This window comes from Aquila chrysaetos, chromosome W (genome assembly GCF_900496995.4).
Source record: "Aquila chrysaetos chrysaetos chromosome W, bAquChr1.4, whole genome shotgun sequence".
Classification (NCBI taxonomy): domain Eukaryota; kingdom Metazoa; phylum Chordata; class Aves; order Accipitriformes; family Accipitridae; genus Aquila; species Aquila chrysaetos.
In genome coordinates this window covers 4,244,557-4,266,576 of record NC_054457.1, presented here as the reverse complement: position 1 = coordinate 4,266,576, position 22,020 = coordinate 4,244,557, and the positions used below count along the sequence as shown (strand labels likewise).

The 22,020-nt window shown below is 39.0% G+C and overlaps 1 protein-coding gene across 3 annotated transcripts in view; it reads right to left on the bottom strand.

Annotated features, from left to right (window-relative positions):
- Positions 1–22,020, bottom strand: part of LOC121232788 (spindlin-Z) — a 99,591-nt gene that overhangs the window by 31,305 nt on the left and 46,266 nt on the right. For 2 of the 3 annotated variants that reach the window (XM_041121248.1, XM_041121249.1), the window contains exon 2: positions 10,638–10,863. The exons of the other annotated variant lie outside the window; for it this stretch is intronic. In XM_041121248.1, coding sequence (XP_040977182.1) covers positions 10,638–10,689 — 52 coding nt within the window. In that variant the 5' untranslated portion in view covers positions 10,690–10,863. The remainder of the gene's footprint in view (positions 1–10,637; positions 10,864–22,020) is intronic. 3 annotated transcript variants of the gene reach the window in all.

Below are 22,020 nucleotides of genomic sequence, written 5' to 3'. Positions count from 1 at the left end.
TAGAGATTATTGGCAAGTAGATTTTTCAGAACTACCTAGACAGAATGGGTATCAGTACATCCTGGTGGGGGTTGATACTTTTACAGGATGGCCAGAAGCTTTTCCCTGTCGTTCCACACGAGCAAAGGAAGTAGTAAAATGGTTACTACGAGAAATAATTCCAAGGTTTGGCGTTCCTATTGGAATTTCTTCTGACAGAGGTCCACACTTTGTTGCAGAAGTGGTCCAAAATGTTAACAAAATTCTGGGTATCACATAGGATTTGCATACCCCATGGAGGCCACAATCCAGTGGGAAAGTAGAAAGAATGAATCAAACCTTTAAAAGACAAATAAGCAAAATTTGTCAAGAGACTAATTTAAAATGGCCTCAAGCACTTCCATTGACATCATTACGAATCAGAGTACAGCCAAAGAGTAGAACCTCAGTCAGTCCTTATGAATTATTGTATGAGAAACCTTATGAATCTCCAGAACCAAACCCAAACATGCATGTAAAAAGAAAACAAGATGTATATAACTATTTGCTTTCCTTAGGAAAAACTTTGACTGTAATTCGGAGAGCAGTGGTGTAGAATAGACCATTATCCCTGGAAGTTCCAGTGCATGACTTACAACCAGGAGACTATGTCTATGTGAAAACGTGGACTTCCAAACCCCTGCAGGAATGTTGGAAAGGACCCTTCCAGATACTGTTAACCACCTTCACGGCTATTAAAATTACAGAATCGGATGCTTGGATACACTACACTCGAGTGAAGAAGGCACCTACTCCATGGAAGATTATTAGCCGGAATCCAAAGACTTTAAAACTGACTCTGAAACATGTCTAATTTTTCATATCTGTTTGTGCTTGTTCTTTTTATATTAGTTCGGCAGATAATGATGGTGGAAACCTGGACTGATTTAATGATTAGAAACAAAAGACAAGTAGAAACAGAACAATTGATTAACATTCCTGAAAAAAAAAATGTCCAAAACAAATTTGATGTTAAAATTAATTAAGAGATTTGCCAGCTTGCAAAATGTTACCCAAATTATTGCTTGTTTGCCGATACCAAGAACAGTGAGAAAATCTATTCCTTAAAAAATTTTAACTATAAATTTAACTACCCTGGAACATAGAAACAAAACCACCTATTGCAAACAAAGGCCAGTGACTAAATACAACCTAGCCATCAGTAGACGACAGAGGCAGTTCATTATGAAAAAAAAAGAAAATTTAGTATCTTGGTGGAGATATGAAAAAATTTTATTATTGTAGTACTAAAGACCCAGCAATCGAAAGAATTCCTCTTTTAGCTGCAGCCTTAAAATATGGCTGCTTGTGTAGAAGATTCAAAAATGATCTCAAATTAACTGAAACTATTTGAAAAGATATGTCAAAAGATTAGTTAAGAAAAATTTTTAGTAGATGGAGATGAAATCTGAGCTCTTGGTTACGGTATATAATCAAAACTTTGTTTCTGTTACTAATTGTCTTTTTGATGATCATGCTACTATATGCTTGTCTAAAAAAAAAACAATTTATCAACAGAATTGTAATAAATCGCATGATCATGAGAGAAGTTCCAATTGTTCCACCAGAATACAGTCCACCACCAGTATATGCCGAAACAAATATTGACTCTCAGAATAATAATAAATAAATATTAGATAGATGATGTGAAAGTATTGAAATAATTTTCAACACTTTCAAAGGGGGGAAATGTTACTGATTTGTCATTGATTTGTTATTAGTTAGAATTAATCATATTTAGTTTTAATATTTTAGCAAAATCATATGTATGTTGTATTTTATATATTTAACCACCAACCAGTGTCTGCTGTGAAATCCCCTGTATAGCCCCGTATCAAGGCCGGAGAAATTGGCTAAAATCATCTAGTAGGAACATTTAGAACTTAGATAACAAGATAAAGAAATACCTGACAACGGGGTGGTGTAAGAGTTGTCAGTACGTTACCTGACAACGGCCTGTTTGGAACGCAGCGGCCGATCCCCAAGGATAGAATGTGCAGTACAAGGCTCCTGGAAGGTCCCTGGCTAGAGCCGTTAGAGATAACCGCATAGCTACTGTCAAAAAGGATGGATTGCACCTGTTGCCATAACATCGATGAAGAAATCATAAACTCTAGACGAACTTTGCTTCACTATAATACCAAAACACACCTCCTGGTCAAAAGCTACCCGCCTCCAAGACTTACCACGCCTCGGAGAGACCTTCACTGCGCCTGCGTAAAGGACATTTACATATGCTAATGATTTCCCGGAAGTTTAATGAATATGTATAACTTTTCTTGGAAATCTAATGAATATGCATCAATAAGTCTTAATATAAGGTGTATTGTTTTGGTGACAGGTGTGCGTGGTTCGTGAGAGGACTCGCCCGCGCACCCGGCCGTCAATAAAGAAGTGTCTGCTTATCTACACTAAATTGGTGTTGATAAGTTCTTCATTCCGAGCTTTTCGGTAACAGAAGGTCCCTGCATTGAATCCATTGAAGCAAGGAGGTGAAACAATGAGGTTCTGCCAACGCTATTGCCTTACCTCTGATTTATACCACAAGTACCCAGTTCTGGCATAGTGTCAAGAAAAAAGCGTGTCCTTAGCTAACTTAGCTTGATTTTAATATTAAAAATGACACCCACTTGTGCATAATGGGTATGTAAATGTAAGACCACCTTAATATAATGAGTTGGGTAATTATTTAGACATGTATAGAAGTACTTTTGTTATATGAATTGTAACCAATCATGTATTTTGTTACCACTTTTTCCTTGATCCTGATGTGTATATAAGACCCTGTTTGCGTTTCAAGTGTGTGCTAGCTTTGTGGAGTTACCACCTAGCACCCATCTCTGCGCAGACATGAAACAAACAAATATCTTGACTTTGTGTGTTATCGGCTCTTCGCACACTGGGTGAAGAACCCCATTTTGGGACAACACAACTGCCTGACCACTTCAGGGCTGACCAAGTTAAAACATGTTATCAAGGGCATTGTCCAAATGCCTCTTAAACACTGACAGGCATGGGGCATCGACCTCCTCTCTAGGAAGCCTGTTCCAGTGTTTGACCACCCTCTCGGTAACGAAATGCTTCCTAATGTCCAGTCTAAACCTCCCCTGGCACAGCTTTGAACAATTCCCATACATCCTGTCACTGGATACCAGGAAGAAGAAATCAGCACCTCCTTCTCCACTTCCCCTCCTCAGGAAGTTGTAGAGAGCAATGAGGTCACCCCTCAGCCTCCTTCTCTCCAAACTAGACAAGCCCAAAGTCCTTAGCCGCTCCTCATAGGACATGCCTTACAGCCCTTTCACCAGATTTGTTGCCCTCCTCTGGGCACATCCAAGGACCTTAAGATCCTTCTTAAATTGTGGGGCCCAGAACTGCACACAGTACTCAAGGTGAGGGCTCACCAATGCTAAATACAGCAGGATAATGAATGACCTCTTTTGAGTGGCTGGTTATACTGTGTTTGATGCACCCCAGGATGCGGTTTGCCCTCTTGGCTGCCAGGGCACATTGCTGACACCTATTGAGCCTGCTGTCAACCAGCACCCCCAGATCCCTTTCTGCAGAGCTGCTCTCCAGCCACTCCTCTCCCAATCTATATTTGTGTCCAGCATTACTCCATCCCAGGTGCAGAATCCGGCATTTTGACTTGTTAAATTTCATCCCGTTAATCATAGCCCAATGCTCCAATCTATGTTCCAACATTAGTAATTAGACAAGTAATTAGATGCGCACCATGCAATCACCATATATTGGTGGTAAAAATATGGCAAACCACCACTGCCAACACAAAGGAATAGTTACTAACCAAAAAAGGACCGCCATTACTTTCTCCTCTTACTTGTGAAATATTGTCTGACCCATGTGAAGATAAAATGTTTGCATGTGAAGCAGTCTCTGAATGGCTGCAAGCACTATTCCTTCAAATGCTAAAGCTCATTAGAACAAATTCACGATAGAAATGCTGTTCTGTTTTTCTTTTCCCTACAGGAATTTAAAGATGAATTGTAATACTAAAGTTCTGATGCTTTAGGATATCTTTTGTCCTGTGTATTTAATTTCCCCCCCCCCAAGATTAAAGGAAGAAATAAACTCTCACAACATAAGATAGACATAAACCTTATCCTACTAAGGCAACAAATCAGGTGTGCAGAGGACTTTTCTTTCTCAATTTAGAATTCCAAACAGCTTGTACAGTTTCTTTACAAATATGTTTATTTGTAAATGTATGATATTGTAAGTATTACTATGTCTTAATGACTTAAGACATTTGAGAGCAAATAAAAATATTTTAATATATTAATTTTTAACTGTATTGGTTTTGTTGGCAAGGTTTTGGTAGCGGGGGGGGTTACAGGGGTGGCTTCTGTAAGAAGTTGCTGGAAGCTTCCCCCTGTGTTCGAGAGAGAGAGCCAATACCAGCCGGCTCTAAGACGGACCCGCCGGCGGCCAAGGCCGAGCCAATCAGCGATAGTGGTAACGCCTCTGGGATAACATTTTTTAAGAAGGAAAAAAGTTGGGACAGGCAGATTCGGCAGCCGGAGAGAGGAGTGAGAACATGTAAGAGAAACAACTCTGCGGACACCAAGTTCAGTGAAGAAGGAGGGGGAGGAGATGCTCCAGGCGCCGGAGCAGAGATTCCCCTGAGGCCCGTGGGGAAGACCATGGTGAGGCAGGCTGTCCCCCTGCAGTCCATGGAGGTCCACGGTGGAGCAGATATCCACCTGTAGCCCGTGGAGGACCCCACGCCGGAGCAGGTGGGTGCCCGAAGAAGGCTGTGACCCCGTGGGAACCCTGCGCTGGAGCAGGTTCCTGGCAGGACCTGCGGATCTGTGGAGAGAGGAGCCCACGGAGCAGGTTTTCTGGCAGGACTTGTGACCCCGTGGGGGACCCACGCTGGAGCAGTGTGCTCCTGAAGGACTGCACACCATGGAAAGGACCCATGCTGGAGCAGTTCGTGAAGAACTGCAGCCCGTGGGAAGGGCCCACGTTGGAGAAGTTCGTGGAGGACTGTCTCCCATGGGTGGGACCCCACGTTGGAGCAGGGAAGAGTGTGATGAGTCCTCCCCCTGAGGAGGATGAAGCGGCAGAAAACAACGTGTGATGAACTGACCGTAAACCCCATCCCCGTCCCCCTGTGCCGCTGGGGGGGTTGGTAGAGAAGCCGGGAGTGAAGTTGTGCCCGGGAGGAAGGGAGGGGTGGAGGGAAGGTGTTCTGAGATTCGGGTTTTTTTTCTCATTACCCTACTCTGGTTGATTTGTAATAAAGCGAGTTAATTTTCCCCAAGTTGAGTCTGTTTTGCCTGTGACCGTAATTGGTGAGTGATCTCTCCTGTCCTTATCTCGACCCACAAGCTCTTTGTTATATTTTCTCCCCCCTGTCCACCTAAGAAGGGGGAGTGATAGAGCGGCTTTGGTGGGCACCCGGCACCCAGCCAGGGTCAACCCATCACATTAACATATATGTTGCTGATCATCTCCTTTAGCAGAGAATGCCAAACATAACAAGCAAAGCAGCAATTTTGCTTACACAAATTATCCTGAAACCTCTAGTACCACCTAAATGGCTTGCGATAGAAGCATAATTAGCATTAGTCATTCCCTGTCAAGTGCCCAATTCAAAGAAAGACATTTAAAAATTTCCCAACAATTTCAAGGGCAATACGTTCACACAAATCTTTCAAGTGAAAAATTAGTGTATCAAGTGTTTTGGGGTCAAGCACGGTTTGGTCTCAAGCAATAATGTGACTTCAAAGATATTAACAGTAATTAGAGAACAATAATGGAGAGTTATCAGATTCTATATAGCATGAATGCCATTGAATGGATTTAAGTTCATACCCTTTACCTCCTTCTGACTATGGAATGACAAGTACTACTGTTTTAACTAGCACATTCCATGAAATTCCATGTTTTAGACATCATTCAAAATAAACTCTGTACAACTAAGTTGCCATGAATATAAAAACAGAAGTTAATACTGAACAACAGCAACAAAAAAAACCACACAAAGTGATTGGATTTGTTTTATGCTTCTTCGTAATAAGCAGCAAAGAGTCAAACTTTGATAGATCTGAGGAAGGAGAAAATATTTATGGCTCAATCTCTTATGAATATGAAATTAAATATTTTCCATAATAAAAAGTCAACACAAACTCCCAACTCCCAGTCAAGAACAAAAGAATTAAGCATTTAATTGTCAGTTGGCCTGTGTTTTTTGAGCCTGAATTAATTCTGCCTAATGCATCCTTAAAATACTGTTAAATTCAATAGCAAAACTAGGAGCCATGTTTCTGAATGCTTCTACCTTACTCTCACAGAGAAAGAAAAAGGGTAAGACAACACAGAAATAAAATAAACATTCTTTGAGGGTGTGGACTCTAAGGGGGAGTACACACATTTCAACTGGGGGAGGTAGGAGGAGAGAAGAGGAAGAAGGATGGGAGAAAGCTACTAGCAATGTTTTTAAATGTTGTCATATCAGATGGTACTCACCATTCAGTCCATCAAAATTAGATGGACTCTTCAAAACACACCATAGTTTCTTATTTCTCAGAATATCCCCTGTCTTTATGACAGGCAGCAAAAGCTGGACATTTAAAAATTATATTTCAGAATCTGCTGTGGAAACACCATATAATCACATGAGAATTATCCTTGATCTTTCAGAATTACTTTGAGGGACCTAAAAATTCCACAGACATGTTTATTCACACCTAATATTGCCCAATGTCAACTGTAAGAGTTTGGGAAACCGGACGAGGAGAAGAGTGGTAAAATGAATTCCCGACTCTGCCAAAAGATTTCATTGCATTTTTAAGCAAGTCGAATCTGGGAGTGGGATCTCTTCTTAATTCACAAGGACAGTACTGGTAACAGCTAGGAAGAACTGTAAAGGACCATGTCTTACACTTCTATAGCATAAAACAAGTGATCACTAGACTCAAAAAGACAAAATATAAATGTAAACACAACAAGGGTAATCACAACTTATCTTACAGACAATTATATTAGATTATATTAATGAAAAAATAGGGATTCACCTATACTGGGGAGAACCATGCACTAATTAGAAGCACAGGCACAATGCCGAGCACAAAGCAGCTGGCTGATCTACTGAAACTATGTCCTGGAAAGCTGCTCTATATTTTAACAAAATCATTGAGGCTGCAGATACACACTCTACTGTTGTGAAAAAGTAAGAAACAGGTCTGGCTTTCCTTCATTTCTCCATCTTCAGTGTTATCCTTTATTTTCCAATCAATTGAATCAATTACTGCTTTTGTTGTTCTTTTCAAATAATATGACCACTATCTGTGAAACTAAAATGATAAACAAGTGTTCTGTATTTCCTGCTCAGTAGTTGTAAGTTTAAAAAACCTCCAGTACACACAAACAAAAACATTATAGAGTTGGTTATGGAGTCTCCTAATAATGGCTACCTGGTACACTCTTTCCTAATATACATCTATAATTAGGAAACATACAGCAGATAATTCCATCACCACCTAAGTTTTTTTTTTTTCAAAAAGCAATAAAGGCCAACTACCCACAGCCTATGAAATATGATCAGCAGAAGAAGCAACAACAGCAAGGTCAGAAAATATATCTATCTATCTATATATATATTCAGGAATATATATCCAGATGTTGGAAGCTGGCAACACCCAAGCCTAGACAACAACTAAATATGTCGAGTTGAGACTGACCAAACGTATATGACTTGGAGATGTGTATCAAAAAGACAGTGATACTACATTAATCAGACATGAGGATTGTCCTGGTTTCAGCTGGGATAGAGTTAATTGTCTTCCGAGTAGCTGGTATAGCGCTATGGTTTGAGTTCAGTATGCAAGAATGTTGATAACACTGATGTTTTCAGTTGTTGCTAAGTAATGTTTAGTCTCAAGTCAAGGATTTTTCAGCTTCTCATGCCCAGCCAGCAAGAAGGCTGGAGGGGCACAAGAAATTGGCACAGGACACAGCCAGGACAGCTGACCCAAACTGGCCAACGGGGTATTCCATACCATGTGACGTCATATCTAGTATATAAACTGGGGGGGGGGGGGGAATCGCCACTCGGGGACTAACTGGGCGTCAATTGGCGGGTGGTGAGCAATTGCACTGCGCATCGTTTGTACATTCCAATCCTTTCATTATTGCTGTTGTCATTTTATTAGTGTTATCATTATCATTATTAGTTTTTTCTTTTCTGTTCTATTAAACTGTTCTTATCTCAACCCACGAGTTTTACTTCTTTTCCCGATATTCTCCCCCATCCCACTGAGTGGGGGGGGGAAGTGAGTGAGCGGCTGCGTGGTGCTTAGTTGCTGGCTGGGGTTAAACCACGACAGGATAAATTAAGGACTCCTCAGTTAAGATTAAACAAACGTCATACAGAAAAAAGTAAAGGCCTAAATATTAACTGTTGTGTAGGGATATTAAAAAGCAAAAAGAGCATCTAAAGAAATCTGAGTGTCAATTATAATGATTTTGCATGGTACAAAATGAAGGTGCCAATTATAGTATAAAATATAATAAAATAACAATGGAAAGTGTGACCATCTAAATTTTTTTTTTTAATTAAGAGGACAAATAGTGAAATTTTCTACTCAACACAAAGTAAAATTACCTATTTTCATTCACAAATATCACCCTCTACATAAAGTTCACACTGTGATACCTCAAAACTGCTGTAATGTTATTGTTCATTGTATGTCACAATTACATTGTGAGACAAAATTCTTCCAAAAGTTACCTTTACAAACCTAATGTCTAAATTTTTTGAACTCTCACAGTACCCAGCTAATGCTTAGAAGTCAACCATACTGATATTAAGTACCAGGTCAAAGCCTACTTTCTTTTCTATTACAAATAAAATTCTCCTTCCACAAATACTCTGGTGGTATCAAGAAGAAGGATGGCTCATATCAGTTGGCTGAATAAAAAGTCATTGAAGTAAATATCTAAAACTCTGCACTGGGTTTCTTCTTTAAAACTATCTATTAAAAATACTTTCAGGAACTATCTTTGAAATCGCTAGATGTTTCAAATGAGTGACAGCAAACATTAATGCAAGCTAGTCACAAGTAAAAATGTTTTTGAAAGTCTGGTTTTGAAACCAAAAGTTTTTAAAGAAATCTTCCAATATCAGTTGCTTCACTTCTGAATGAATTGGGTAAGTATTTAAAAGCACCATAATGGACTATCATTTGGGTATTTTAAAAATTAATGGAGCTTTCCCAATTTTATATGAAACTGAGTTAGTTTCATGAGATTTTTTGGAAAGCACCAACAAACAATGATCAGGGTTAGATGATGTGCTGCACCAAGTGTCTACAAAGTTTTTCACTGTGCAGCTCACTACTGAGTTTTGCAGTACAAAATAGGAAGAGCATCATTTCTCCCCACCAAAGAACATGAAGTAATTCCAGAAGAGAGAAAACAACTACAAAGAAAGTTACATTACTCAGCTAAGTTAAACTAAAAAGCAAATAATTAAACAGAGGAATTAACAAACAGTATTCACTTTCAACATTTTCATCCACAAAATGCTGGACTGTAGAACTCTAAACTTGCAATTGATAATTTCTAGTCCCTGTCCTGCACACTAGTCAAAACAGAATGCACAGCTAAAAGTCTGGCCTAGGTTATACAAGACCAAATACCAGCATACAGAACAATTCTTGACTGGTAACTTGATTTTTTGTTGTATCATTGCTGATAATCCTTACTACAGAGTCCACAAGATTTACTGAGATTCATTAGTCTACTGAGCTGCAAAACTTCGAATTAGCCTAACCAGTCATAAAAGGCTAAGTGGTTACTCACATTTTGAGTTTCTGCAAATAAAGAATTCTTTAAAATACTTTGACTAATTATTTCAATTTACGAAACACACAATGTAGCAATAACCTCTGTGTACATTTAGAAAAACCCTTCTGAAGTGCTTTTGAGATGCTCTTTCGCAATTATTATCTGATCAATTTCTATAAAATTATTAAAAAATTTACAGAAAGTTATAAATATATGGTGAATACATTACTGTTTATTTTCCAGCATTTCCTAGATGAGCAAAAGATAATTTTTCCCCTTAAAGTGTTAGTCTATGGTATGGAATATCCCTTTGGTCAGTTGGGGTGAGGTGTCCTGGCTGTGTCCCCTCTCAACTTCTTGTGCACTCCCAGCCTACTTGCTGCGGGGGGGGGGGGGGGGCAGCGTGAGAAGCAGAAAAGGCCTTGACACTGTGTAAGCACTGTTCAGCAATAACTAAAACATCAGTGTGTTATCAACACTGTTTTCAGCACATATCCAAAACCTAGCACCATGCAAGCTACTATGAATAAATTTAACTCTCTCCCAGCCAAAACCAGTACAACTTCTTATATCTAAGTTTGTACAACTTAAATAAATTTATGTATATCCTTTCAATTCCACAGTTTCTATAATCAAAGCAATAATTCTTATCTTAAAAAAAACCACAAAAAAACCCCAAAACCACAAACAAACAGTAACAGCTTCATAAAGCCATGAGTATATAAGAAAATCTATAAAATAAGGACACTTTTTTACCCACTAAAAAACAACAAACAAAACCCCCAAATTCAGTAATACCTCACCTGCATCAGCTCTGGACCGCTGACCTGGTGATTTTCCAAATGGGGTCTTCATTCATCTGTGTTTAAGTGAGCAGCAAAGCTGCTAGACTAGGGTGAAAATCCGGTTCTTCCCAACTCCCAAAATACCTTCTTACTCTTGTAATACAACAGCTATTTATTAATCCACCATCCAATCACCAATTTGTTCTTCCTCAAATAAAGGAGAAGCACTTTCAATTATATCACTCTGAAAAACAAAACAGAAAGTATAGTCTGATTTGAGACCTGGTAAAAATAAACATTGAAGTGAAACAAAATATTTTTTTATTTCATGGTCAATGAGAAGTCTCTTCATATTCTGTTATTCTGGACACATTCAGTAAACAAGAGAGTGGGTAGGCAAGAAGACAGTCAAATATTAAGGCTCATACTTTTCCTCATATTCTCAATGCAAGTTCTGTATCAGATCAAACTCATCCACAGACAGATACACATAGAAAAACCTCATTTAAAAAACCACAACTTTTCTTAGTATAGGGAAGAATGACTACTTGTATTGGGTTTGTGTGGCAAGGTTTTGGTAGCAGGGGGGTTACAGGGGTGGCTTCTGTGAGAAGCTACTAGAAGCTTCCCCTATGTCCGATCGAGCTAATGCCAGCCGGCTCTAAGACAGACCCGCCGCCAGCCAAGGCCGAGCCAATCAGCGATAGTGGTAGCGCCTCTGGGATAACATATTTAAGAAGGGAAAAAAGTTGCATCAGACACAGAAATGGCAGCCAGAGAGAGGAGTGAGAACATGTAAGAGTGTCCTGGTTTCAGCTGGGATAGAGTTAATTGTCTTCCTAGGAGCTGGTATAGCGCTATGGTTTGAGGTCAGCAGACGAAGAATGTTGATAACACTGATGTTTTCAGTTGTTGCTAAGTAGTGTTTAGTCTCAAGTCAAGGATTTTTCAGCTTCTCATGCCCAGCCAGTGAGAAAGCTGGAGGGACACAAGAAGTTGGCACAGGACGCAGCCAGGGCTGCTGACCCAAAGTGGCCCCCTGCTGGGGGGGGGGTAGGTAGAGAATCTAGGAGTGAAGCTGTGCCCAGGAAGAAGGGAGGGGTGGAGGGAAGGTGTTTTGAGATTTGGTTTTGTTTCTCATTACCCTACTCTGGTTGATTGGTAATAAATTGACTTAATTTTCCCCAAGTTGAGTCTGTTTTGCCTGTGATGGTAATTGGTTGAGTGATCTCTCCCTGTCCTTATCTCGACCCACGAGCCCTTTGTTATATTTTCTCTCCCCTGTCCAGCTGAGGGGTGGAAGGTGGAGTGATAGAGCGGCTTTGGTGGGCACCTGGTGTCCAGCCAGGGTTAACCCACCACAGTCTTTTTGGTGTGGAAACCCAGGAATGTGAAGAATTTGAAATAAGGATAGTAACTGAGAGAGGTGAGGGACAAAATGTGGTGTGAACACAGATAGAGAGTTAAGAGCTGCATGACAAGTGGGGAATTTTTGTTGTTTTAATTGTGGTGAAGGGACAAGGGGTGGATTGTGCATAAATTGTCCACTTTTTTTGGTGTTGTGATGATATTATTTTGATTTTGGTGTGGAGAATTCTTTTTTTTTGTTGATGTGAGTGATGTTTGTGAAAACTGTGAAGGTTTTGTGTGATGAATGTAGATTTTAATGATAATTCTTAAATATGTGATGCACAGAGGCGAGGGGTGGAATCACACTCTTCCCCCCATTTCTTTTTTCTGGGGGGGGGAAATACCATATGACGTCAGCTCAGATATAAAAGCTAAGTAAAGGGAGATGGAAGGGGGGGCATTTTTGTCTTCCGGAGCAACGACCACGCGTACTGAAGCCCTGCTTCCCAGGAAGTGGCCAGACATCGCCTGCTGATGGGAAGTAGAGAATAACATCATTTGTTTTCCTTTGCTTTCACTTTATTAAACTGTCCTTATCTTGACCCACGAGCCTTTTGTTACATTTTTCTCTCCCCTGTCCAGCTGAGGAGGGGGAGTGATAGAGCGGCTTTGGTGTGCACCTGGCACCCAGCCAGGCTCAACCTACCATACTACTACTTTAAAAACCATGCCTGAAAGCAGAAGAAACTGCACTACTTTCACCAGAGGTAGAGCACAAACCAACTACTTCCATTTGTTAGAAAACAAACCAAAATGCTTCACATGCACATATCGGAATTCCTTCTCTACAGATACATTAAAAAAAACTGTAGAAAAAATCTTAACACTTAAAAGGTAAAAACCCTACAGATTCTATTGCAACACTCAAACTACCAATTTGTTAAGTCATTAGTTTATAGAAGATCTGCAAAAGTCATTGGTGATTCGCTACACCTAAATTCAGATTCCTGAAACATTTAGTAATCACATTCCTCTAGATTAGGTAGATATGGGAGGAGAGTGCTTTAAAGTCTTTTCCAAGATTTAAGTTACAGACACTTGTTATCACCTGTCCTGGTTTCAGCTGGGATAGAGTTAATTGTCTTCCTAGGAGCTGGTACAGTGCTATGTTTTTGAGTTAGGTATGAGAAGAATGTTGATAACACACTGATGTTTTCACTTGTTGCTAAGTAATGTTTAGTCTAGAGTCAAGGATTTTTCAGCTTCTCATGCCCAGCCAGCAAGAAGGCTGGAGGGGCACAAGAAGTTGGGAGGGGACACAGCCAGGACAGCTGACCCAAAGTAGCCAAAGGGGTAATCCATACCATGTGACATCACATCTAGTATAGAAACTGGGGGGAGTGGGGGCGGGGGATTGCTGCTCAGGGACTAACTGGGCATCGATCGGCAGGTGGTGAGCAATTGCACTGTGCATCACTTGTACATTCCAATCCTTTTATTATTACTGTTGTCATTTTATTAGTGTTATCATTATCATTGTTAGTTTCTTCTTTTCTGTTCTGTTAAACCATTCTTATCTCAACCCACGAGTTTTACTTCTTTTCCCGATTTTCTCCCCCATCCCACTGGGTGGGGGGGGGAAGTGAGTGAGCAGCTGCGTGGTGCTTAGTTGCTGGCTGGGGTTAAACCACAACATCACCTAAGATTTTGAAGAATTACAGATCAACTATTTCAGACTAATGTTTCTGGACAGCAAACATTTCTCCTAATTAATCCATTCATTTCAATGATGGACATGGCTAAAAAAACAGGTTAGGTCAGCTCATCCTTTTAGCCTGGTTTCCTTAAGAAATGTGATTGCTATAATCATGTTCTCTGTAATCTGTCAATCATCGGTAGCCTTCTCCCTTTCACTTTTTTCCTTCCCAACAGTGGCTTTGGAACCTGCTGTTAATTTTGATAAAAGGGTAAAAAACAGAGGAATGCCCCTAACTAGTGACCCAGCTGTGGGAAAAGGTGTACCTTATGTTTGTGCCTTAATGAACAACTGAATATACAAGGATATGCCTTGAGGTATAGTACAGCTGCTATACTGAAACTTGCATTTACATCTACTAACACTTTGCCAATTCTTCCATGAATCACATCCACTAACTCCTAGGAATATTAGATCAATGCAGAGGAATATTCTAAGGAATAAAGAGCAATAGTAACACAAACAAAATTAAATACTATTTTCTGGTGTTTCTAGTTTAACGAAATATTTGGCAATTTGTAGTTTTTGGAAAGATATGTGCTATATTTAGAAGAACTAACTTTTTAGACAGTCAGGAAGCAATAAGAATTTGTGAAATTAAACTTAAATATCCATTTAAAGGAACTTAATCAGTTTTTCCATATTTCATCTCTTCCTGAAATCTACCCGTTATATACACAGTAATGCTGAACAGTAGCACAGGAACAATATTCAAGGTTTAAAACACATTTGAAGAAACAATAGGAAGCAATTAGCTTGCCTAACTATTTATACCAAAAGACATAAAAAAATATTTCACTATAGTTTAAAATACACTTCCATATTCAGTCTCACAAGGACTGTGTACACATGCAAAAGAAATTAACTTTTTTTCCTCCAGATGAGATGAGAGATTATGGTTTAGAGAGAATCAACTGTAATCTAGCATTATACTTTTATACTAAACAAACAACAAAAAAACCCCAACCACACACACATGAAAAACATCAGCACTTAATTAAAATACCCTTTTCCAGTAAGCTGTTGACTTGTCATCCAGGAAGTTGCAAATATTTCATAACATCTGTATGTATTATATGTGGGGTTTTTTTCAGATTTGCAATCCATAGCTGCCAGAGTCCAATGGTCTCTGACCAGGCTCTTTTATATATTCCACCCATGGAGGGCACAATGTTTAATATAAAATTTACTTTTTTGAAGACAGTTGATGTTAAACGGGATTTCTGATTTAGCAGAGTGATCCAGCGATATACTGAAATCACAATACAAGTGTAAGTTACACTTAGCAAAATATAGCAATTGCAATACGCAGTTCAATCACAATACCAATGTGATCCCCATTACTGGTCTCTATAATATGCTCACCGTCACAATGCTGGGCGTCCCCAGTCACAGGGAAGGAATACATGGGTTGAAGCCAGCTCAAGCCTGTTGCTCTCTTCAAAATTCTTTTGTTAGTTGTCTAGTTTCTATACTCTGTGTTGGACTGAACCAAATACTCACTCCCCCCATGCTGCTCTTGCTAACTCAGGGAGATATTCACACTCTTAATGAACTCAGGGAGAAACATTTACACCACCAGTTGATCCACTCAGCTAGGATAGCTGCTTATCTAAAAGCCAGCTTGCTTTGCATCAGCCATGGTCAGTCACGACCTGCATTATTCTCTGAGCTTCATGGGCACGTTGCCCTTGCCCATCTCCACTGAGCCTTCTTCCATCGTAGGGGTTTATTGGTCAGTCACAACGGCAAACTGAAATTGTAAAATACTGTATAGACATTTTAGTTTCATTTTTTGTTAAGTAGCTATATTTACAAAGAAAAATGAAACAACACACAAGTTTTGGCTTTCTACCAGTTAGTTAGCGTTTTATTGGAATGATCTGTCCCCAATCACTACTACACCAACAAAGACACACCTCTTAGAAGGAAAAAGGCTTCCTAATCCTTTTAAAGTCACAATGCATTTGCTAACACTTAAAGCAGCGTTTCTGAACCTAAGGACACAAGACTACTGAAGTGAAAAGCTGATTCAGCAGTTCAAACATTTTCTGTAAACTAAGCCAAGTAACTTCCACAAATTCAACACTTCAGATTTTCACAGAAAGGAAATGAAACTTAAATTTTCCTAAAATTAGTATTCTGAATTTTTTACATGTCAGTTTCACACTGACAGCTCTAAAGGCATTAATAAGGAGGGATAAAATGAGATTTTCTGAAGATCAGCTGATATACTTTGAGAACATCTTGAACTTTAAAGCATATGTAACAATTTTTGAAGTCTTGTTTACCTTATTAAAATAAACCAGAAAAATATAAAGCTTATATTTTTTTTTGTAATAAAATTTTGTAATAAAAGGTTTTGAAATTTGTGGGTTGATTTTTTTTCTTGATAATTTTCCATATTAAGGATTTGGAATATTTACATGATAGCATTAAATGTGCTGTTGTCATTCATATTTATAATTCTAAGAATGCCATGTTCCACACAAAAGAAATTTGTAATGTGCTTCTGACATACTAAGTAACAATAAGCCATACTGTTAAGGAAGAATGGAAATTCCTTGTTAGAAGGATGTACATAAGATGACTTAGGAAACAATCAACTTTTGAGGGTAATACTGTTGATAGCACTAGAGTTTAGTATTTGAGCAATTTAAAATGAGAAACTGCTAAGTCACTTCAAAATATTTCAGTATGACTTCTGAAAGTCAGCCTTTTTAATAACAGTTTAGTGAACCAATTCTAAAACCACTACTTTGTTCTTTCATATAGCAAATAAAACACAGGTAGCTTTTTTTGATCCAAACTGACACATCCAGAACACACTAGAAGAGCCTTTACAGACTACCAGTATCTTTTAGAAAAGCATCACAGCCTGCCAGTTAGGAACTGGTTGCCCCCACACCTGACTGCACAGGTCACCAATAGCTCAGTTGCAGGTTTCATTTAAAGAACGTTCTTCTGATTAACCATCAGCTACAACTACTCACCAGCCCAAGTGTTTTGCTTACAAAAAAACCCCCAAACCTCAGTGTGTTTTCTTTCTTAGGTCAGAACACACTTATGAAAAACAATGTGCAAGTTGGATGAATACTTTGTATGATACTGTTCTAATTATTTTGGAGAGTTTCACACAAGAAAGGTTAAATGATGGGTTAAAACCAGCAAGGCCTACAAATTGTCAGTCATCGTACTAGTTTTAATGATAATAGTACAATCATGCTATCAGGGTAAGGAGGAAGACACAATATCAAGACAAGAAAACAGAGCTATATTTAATTTTTTTTTTTTCAGCATAAAGGCAAAAGAAGGGAAAAACCAGCACGTACACTCAGAGCACAGATTATGCATTTTCCTCATGAACCAGTTTAATCCCCTCTGTAAACCCTTAATTGTAAACCACATGAGACTTCTTCTCTGAACAAAGTAATTCTGAAAGGAAATATGTCAGTTGAAGAGATTTCTTGGTATGTAATATTTTGATTTCCATAACTCAATTCAGAATTGCTAACATACATTTCAGCTGAAGTAGTATAATGGTTTTGGCACTAACAAGTTGGATGAGGCAGGTCTGTTATTTAGATTCCATAATTCTTATCATATGAATAAAATGGGTGACCCTATGTAAGTCTTCTGTACACCCGCCTCCCCCCAAGATAATAAATGTTAAAATATCTCCTAAATAACAGGGGGAATATAAAAATATATACCTGCTTTTAGTTTGTGTTGGACATTTTCACTTTCCTGAGGTATGAAAATTCAGCCACTCAAATTCCAAATCTGCATGAAAGTATCCTACAGACTCATCTGGCATATCAATTACTAAGAACTTTTCCCCTAACACTAGGATTTAGTAGGAGTAGTAACATCTGACATATAGGAAGAGTGATTATAGTAAACTAGCTCTGCAAACACAAAAATTATTTACAACTGACAACCACAAAGAGCAATACATTTCAATGATGGATTTATCAGTTGACAGACCCCAAATCAAGCACTACTTTCCCTCCCCTCTGATATCCTCTACAGCTTTTCCTTTATCCATAGATTTGTTATTTGCCTAGAAGTGTACAGAAACAAGCAATACTCATATACAAACTGTGCGTGGGTGTGTATATATATTTATATATAAAAATAAAGTTGCAAATTACATTTACTCTAAGATGCTATATTGATGTAACTGTAGATTATTAAACAGAAGGTTGAAATAAAATGAAATTTGTACAAACTGTCCCTTGTTGACAGGGTGTCTATACAAGTGACTCTTGTTGACAATGGGACTATAAATGCTGTACCATTACTGTTAAAAGGAAATAAAAAAAGTGCTACCTAAAGTTCATCTGGTTTTCTTTCCCTTTTTAATATGAAAATATCTAGAAAAACAATGCACTGTATACAGATGTTTTCAGTAAAAGCCAGCATAATAAAATATGTTCTACCACCACCACAGTTAAAACATCTTAAAAAGTGAAACCAGAAGAAAAACAGACCAGATTATATTCAGATAAATACAGGCTTTTATCAGCAGCATGTGCATACACTCAATGAATTCTAGGGATCAGATTATAATATTTTATAATGATCCTGGAACTGAACAAAAAGGTTTTTAATCTTTTTATAAACTTTTATCTTTCAACTTTGTTTCAATAACATCGAATGCAAGAGAAAGTACATTGCAGTTTAATTTATTTTTAATAACAATTTTAGCATAAGAAAATGGATAAATTAGATGAGGATTTTACTATATTGTAGAGCAAAAAAAGGTTTTCTGAGAAGGTCTGGAGACAAGAACTCCCTGTTATAGCATAAAACTATGGAAGTCAATATAATTTATGAGTTCTAAAAAATCAAAAAACATATTGGAAAAACAATTATTAACAGTATGTCGTGGTTTCAGCTGGGATAGAGTTAATTGTCTTCCTAGGAGCTGGTACAGTGCTATGTTTTTGAGTTAGGTATGAGAAGAATGTTGATAACACACTGATGTTTTCACTTGTTGCTAAGTAATGTTTAGTCTCAAGTCAAGGATTTTTCAGCTTCTCATGCCCAGCCAGCAAGAAGGCTGGAGGGGCACAAGAAGTTGGGAGGGGACACAGCCAGGGCAGCTGACCCAAAGTGGCCAACGGGGTATTCCATACCATGTGACATCACATCTAGTATAGAAACTGGGGGGAGGGGGGGCGGGGGGATTGCCGCTCAGGGACTAACTGGGCATCGATCGGCGGGTGGTGAGCAATTGCACTGTGCATCACTTGTACATTCCAATCCTTTTATTATTACTGTTGTCATTTTATTAGTGTTATCATTATCATTATTAGTTTCTTCTTTTCTGTTCTATTAAACCATTCTTATCTCAACCCACAAGTTTTACTTCTTTTCCCGATATTCTCCCCCATCCCACTGGGTGGGGGGGAAGTGAGTGAGCGGCTGCGTGGTGCTTAGTTGCTGGCTGGGGTTAAACCACGACACAGTAATATTCGATTGAGCAATTATCCCAACATTCCCCCCCCACTTAGGTAATACTCCAAGTGTTTCAGAACTAGCTAGGTAGCTTTACAAAGGATATTAACCTTTCAGAAGCCTTCTATCTGAGTCAATAGTTTGAACAAGTTTTGTCTAAACCACCTTTCAGCACATGTCCTTAGCTTAGCTCCGCTGAAGTGAAACATGAGGTTCATGATCTTGAAGCATTAGTGTAGTTTTATGAGAACACATGTAAACGGTAACCCTCAAAGACTGCATTTAAAGTTCATTAAAAAAAAGGACAAGAGACAGAAATCCTGAAAGTACCATTTCCGATGTTTCCTGCCATACTTCTTCCCCTTGAATTAGCAAGATATAGTTGTTACTGAGACAAACAATATAGTTTGTTCTCTGTTTCCACTGGATTTTCCTCATGACATACATTGTTAAAGCACTCAGTCTCTCTCACTTCATTCAATTTCGTATCTAAGGGGTCTTATTTTTGCAATAGATATATTTTGAAATAATCACAGATGGAGTGTATACTTAACTCAGGTAGCAGTAAGAACTTCATTAGAGTCAGTATTATAAAATAGTATTTTAATGAACTTGCTTAGTATTTTAAGTTTCAGGGGCTCAATGACCACACTCCTAACTTCTGAAGAGTATCATCTCACAAGACTAATTTTCAGAACTCACATACTACATTTGAAAATTGTAATGAAAACACCAGCAGAGAGAGCACAAAAGCATAGGATTCTCACCCCACACCCCAAGTCACAAAGCACCTATTTGTTTCAAAAATTTTATTGTAGTTAAAGTGCAAAAACCATATTATTTCCTCAGAAAGATTATAGAATAGTTTTTAGCCTAGTCTGTAGCACCCTTATGCTTACACAGATGGTTACTGTGGGAGATACAAGGCACAGAAGTTAAGTGTGTTCTTGTCTGCATTACAGCACCCATCTGTCAATAGACTTGAACAAAAAAGCCAAGTAGGGCTCCTCCTGCATGGGCCTCTCTCCACGGGCTGCAGGTCCTGCCAGGAGACTGCTCCAGCAAGTGCTCTCCACAGGGTCACAGCTTCCTTCAGGGCATATCCACTTGCTCTGGCGTGGGGTCCTCCATGGGCTGCAGGGGGACAACCTGCCTCACCGTGGTCTTCTCCACAGGCTGCAGGGGAATCTTTGCTCCAGTGCCTAGAGCACCTCCTCCCCCTCCTTCTTCACTGACCTTGGTGTCTGCAGGGTTGTTTCTCTCACATATTCTCACTCCTCTCTTCCAGCTGCTGTTGCGCAGCAGTGTGTACCCTTAAATATGTTGTCACAGAGGCGCTACCAATGTTGCTGATTGGCTCAGCTTTGGCCAGTGATGGGTCCGTCCTCAAGTCAGCTGAACCTGGCTCTGTCCGACATAGGGGAAGCTTCTGGCATCTTCTCACAGAAGCCCCCCCTGCAGCCCCCCCGCTACCAAAACTTTGCCACGTAAACCCATTACAGACAGTAATTGCTGAGTGATCTCCCTGTCCTTATCTCGACCCATGAGCTTTTTGTCATATTTTTCTCCCCCTGTCCTGTTGAGAAGGGGGAGTGATAAAGTGACTTGTTGGGCACCCGGAAGACAGCCAAGGTCAACCCACCAGAACTGTCCAAGATAAATTGACCTGAGATGACTCAACTGGCAGGTCAGCTGTTAGTCTGGTAGAGCCCAATAGCTATCTGAACATCTGTACAGTGATAGCACAGATGTACCTCAGATACATTTTGGCTTATCTTTTTTTTTTAAAATCTAGATTAAAGGTAGTACAGATAGTTAGCCTTTTTATAGCTGTCAAAACTAGACAGCATGTACTGTAGTACAGCCTGTGTGGACTTCATTATTATTTCTTTCCCTCTTCCTCTCTCAGTTCCTTGCCACCAATCTTCATATCATCTTTTATCTACCTAAATGTGTAGGGAGGCACTTTTGCATAATACCATTGTCTTCATCTGCTGTTCAGGTATACCCTTAGAAAGAATACAGGCCTTTCTTCCTTTACAGAACCTTCTGTGTGTATAAACACTGTATTTGAATCCTATTCAAACACAATTTAACCTTTTAAGTAGGGCTGAACACACCATAAGAGAACTGGTATTTATCTTCAGGGTTATGATGATAGCATATTTCCATACATTCTGTATGGTAGGTCTAAATATTTTGATGGTTTTAATATTTTGTACCAGCCGTGGAAACTGGTTTGCTGCTAGGTGACTGTAAAAGTGAGATTTGGTAAATAATTATTAGAAATCTTATACTAACACTATGATTGAAACAATAGACAAAAGTACAGCCAAGCAATTAACTAGTAGAGGTAGTTACTCCTAAGTTTGGCAGTTCTTTGCTCTTATGACTAGATGTTCCTGTACGCTAGATGAGAACAATGTTGAACCTGACCACATGTGATTGAAGCTGCATTAAGCTTCAAGATCAAAGAACAAGGACAAGAAGAAAGACTTCAAGGACAGCCAACAAGAACTTCAAATGGGTTGGTGGTCGCAAAAGCAGCCCTTCGACTCAAATGGATCCTTCATTGCGCATGATCGGATGTAGGCAGTACTGTGATAATCAGTTACAATCATTTTTATGTATATGTATACTAATCTGATTAATATGCAATTAGTTATTCTATATAACCTGTTAGCGCTAAAGCTGTGGTATGCACGCTAGGTGGAACTATCCCCCGTGCATCCAGCGCTGCAATAAAGAATGCCTGCTTTCTAAAACTCCAAAATGAGTCTTAGAGAGTATTTCTTTACAGGCCATGAATTTCGGTATCATTGTTTTCTGTTT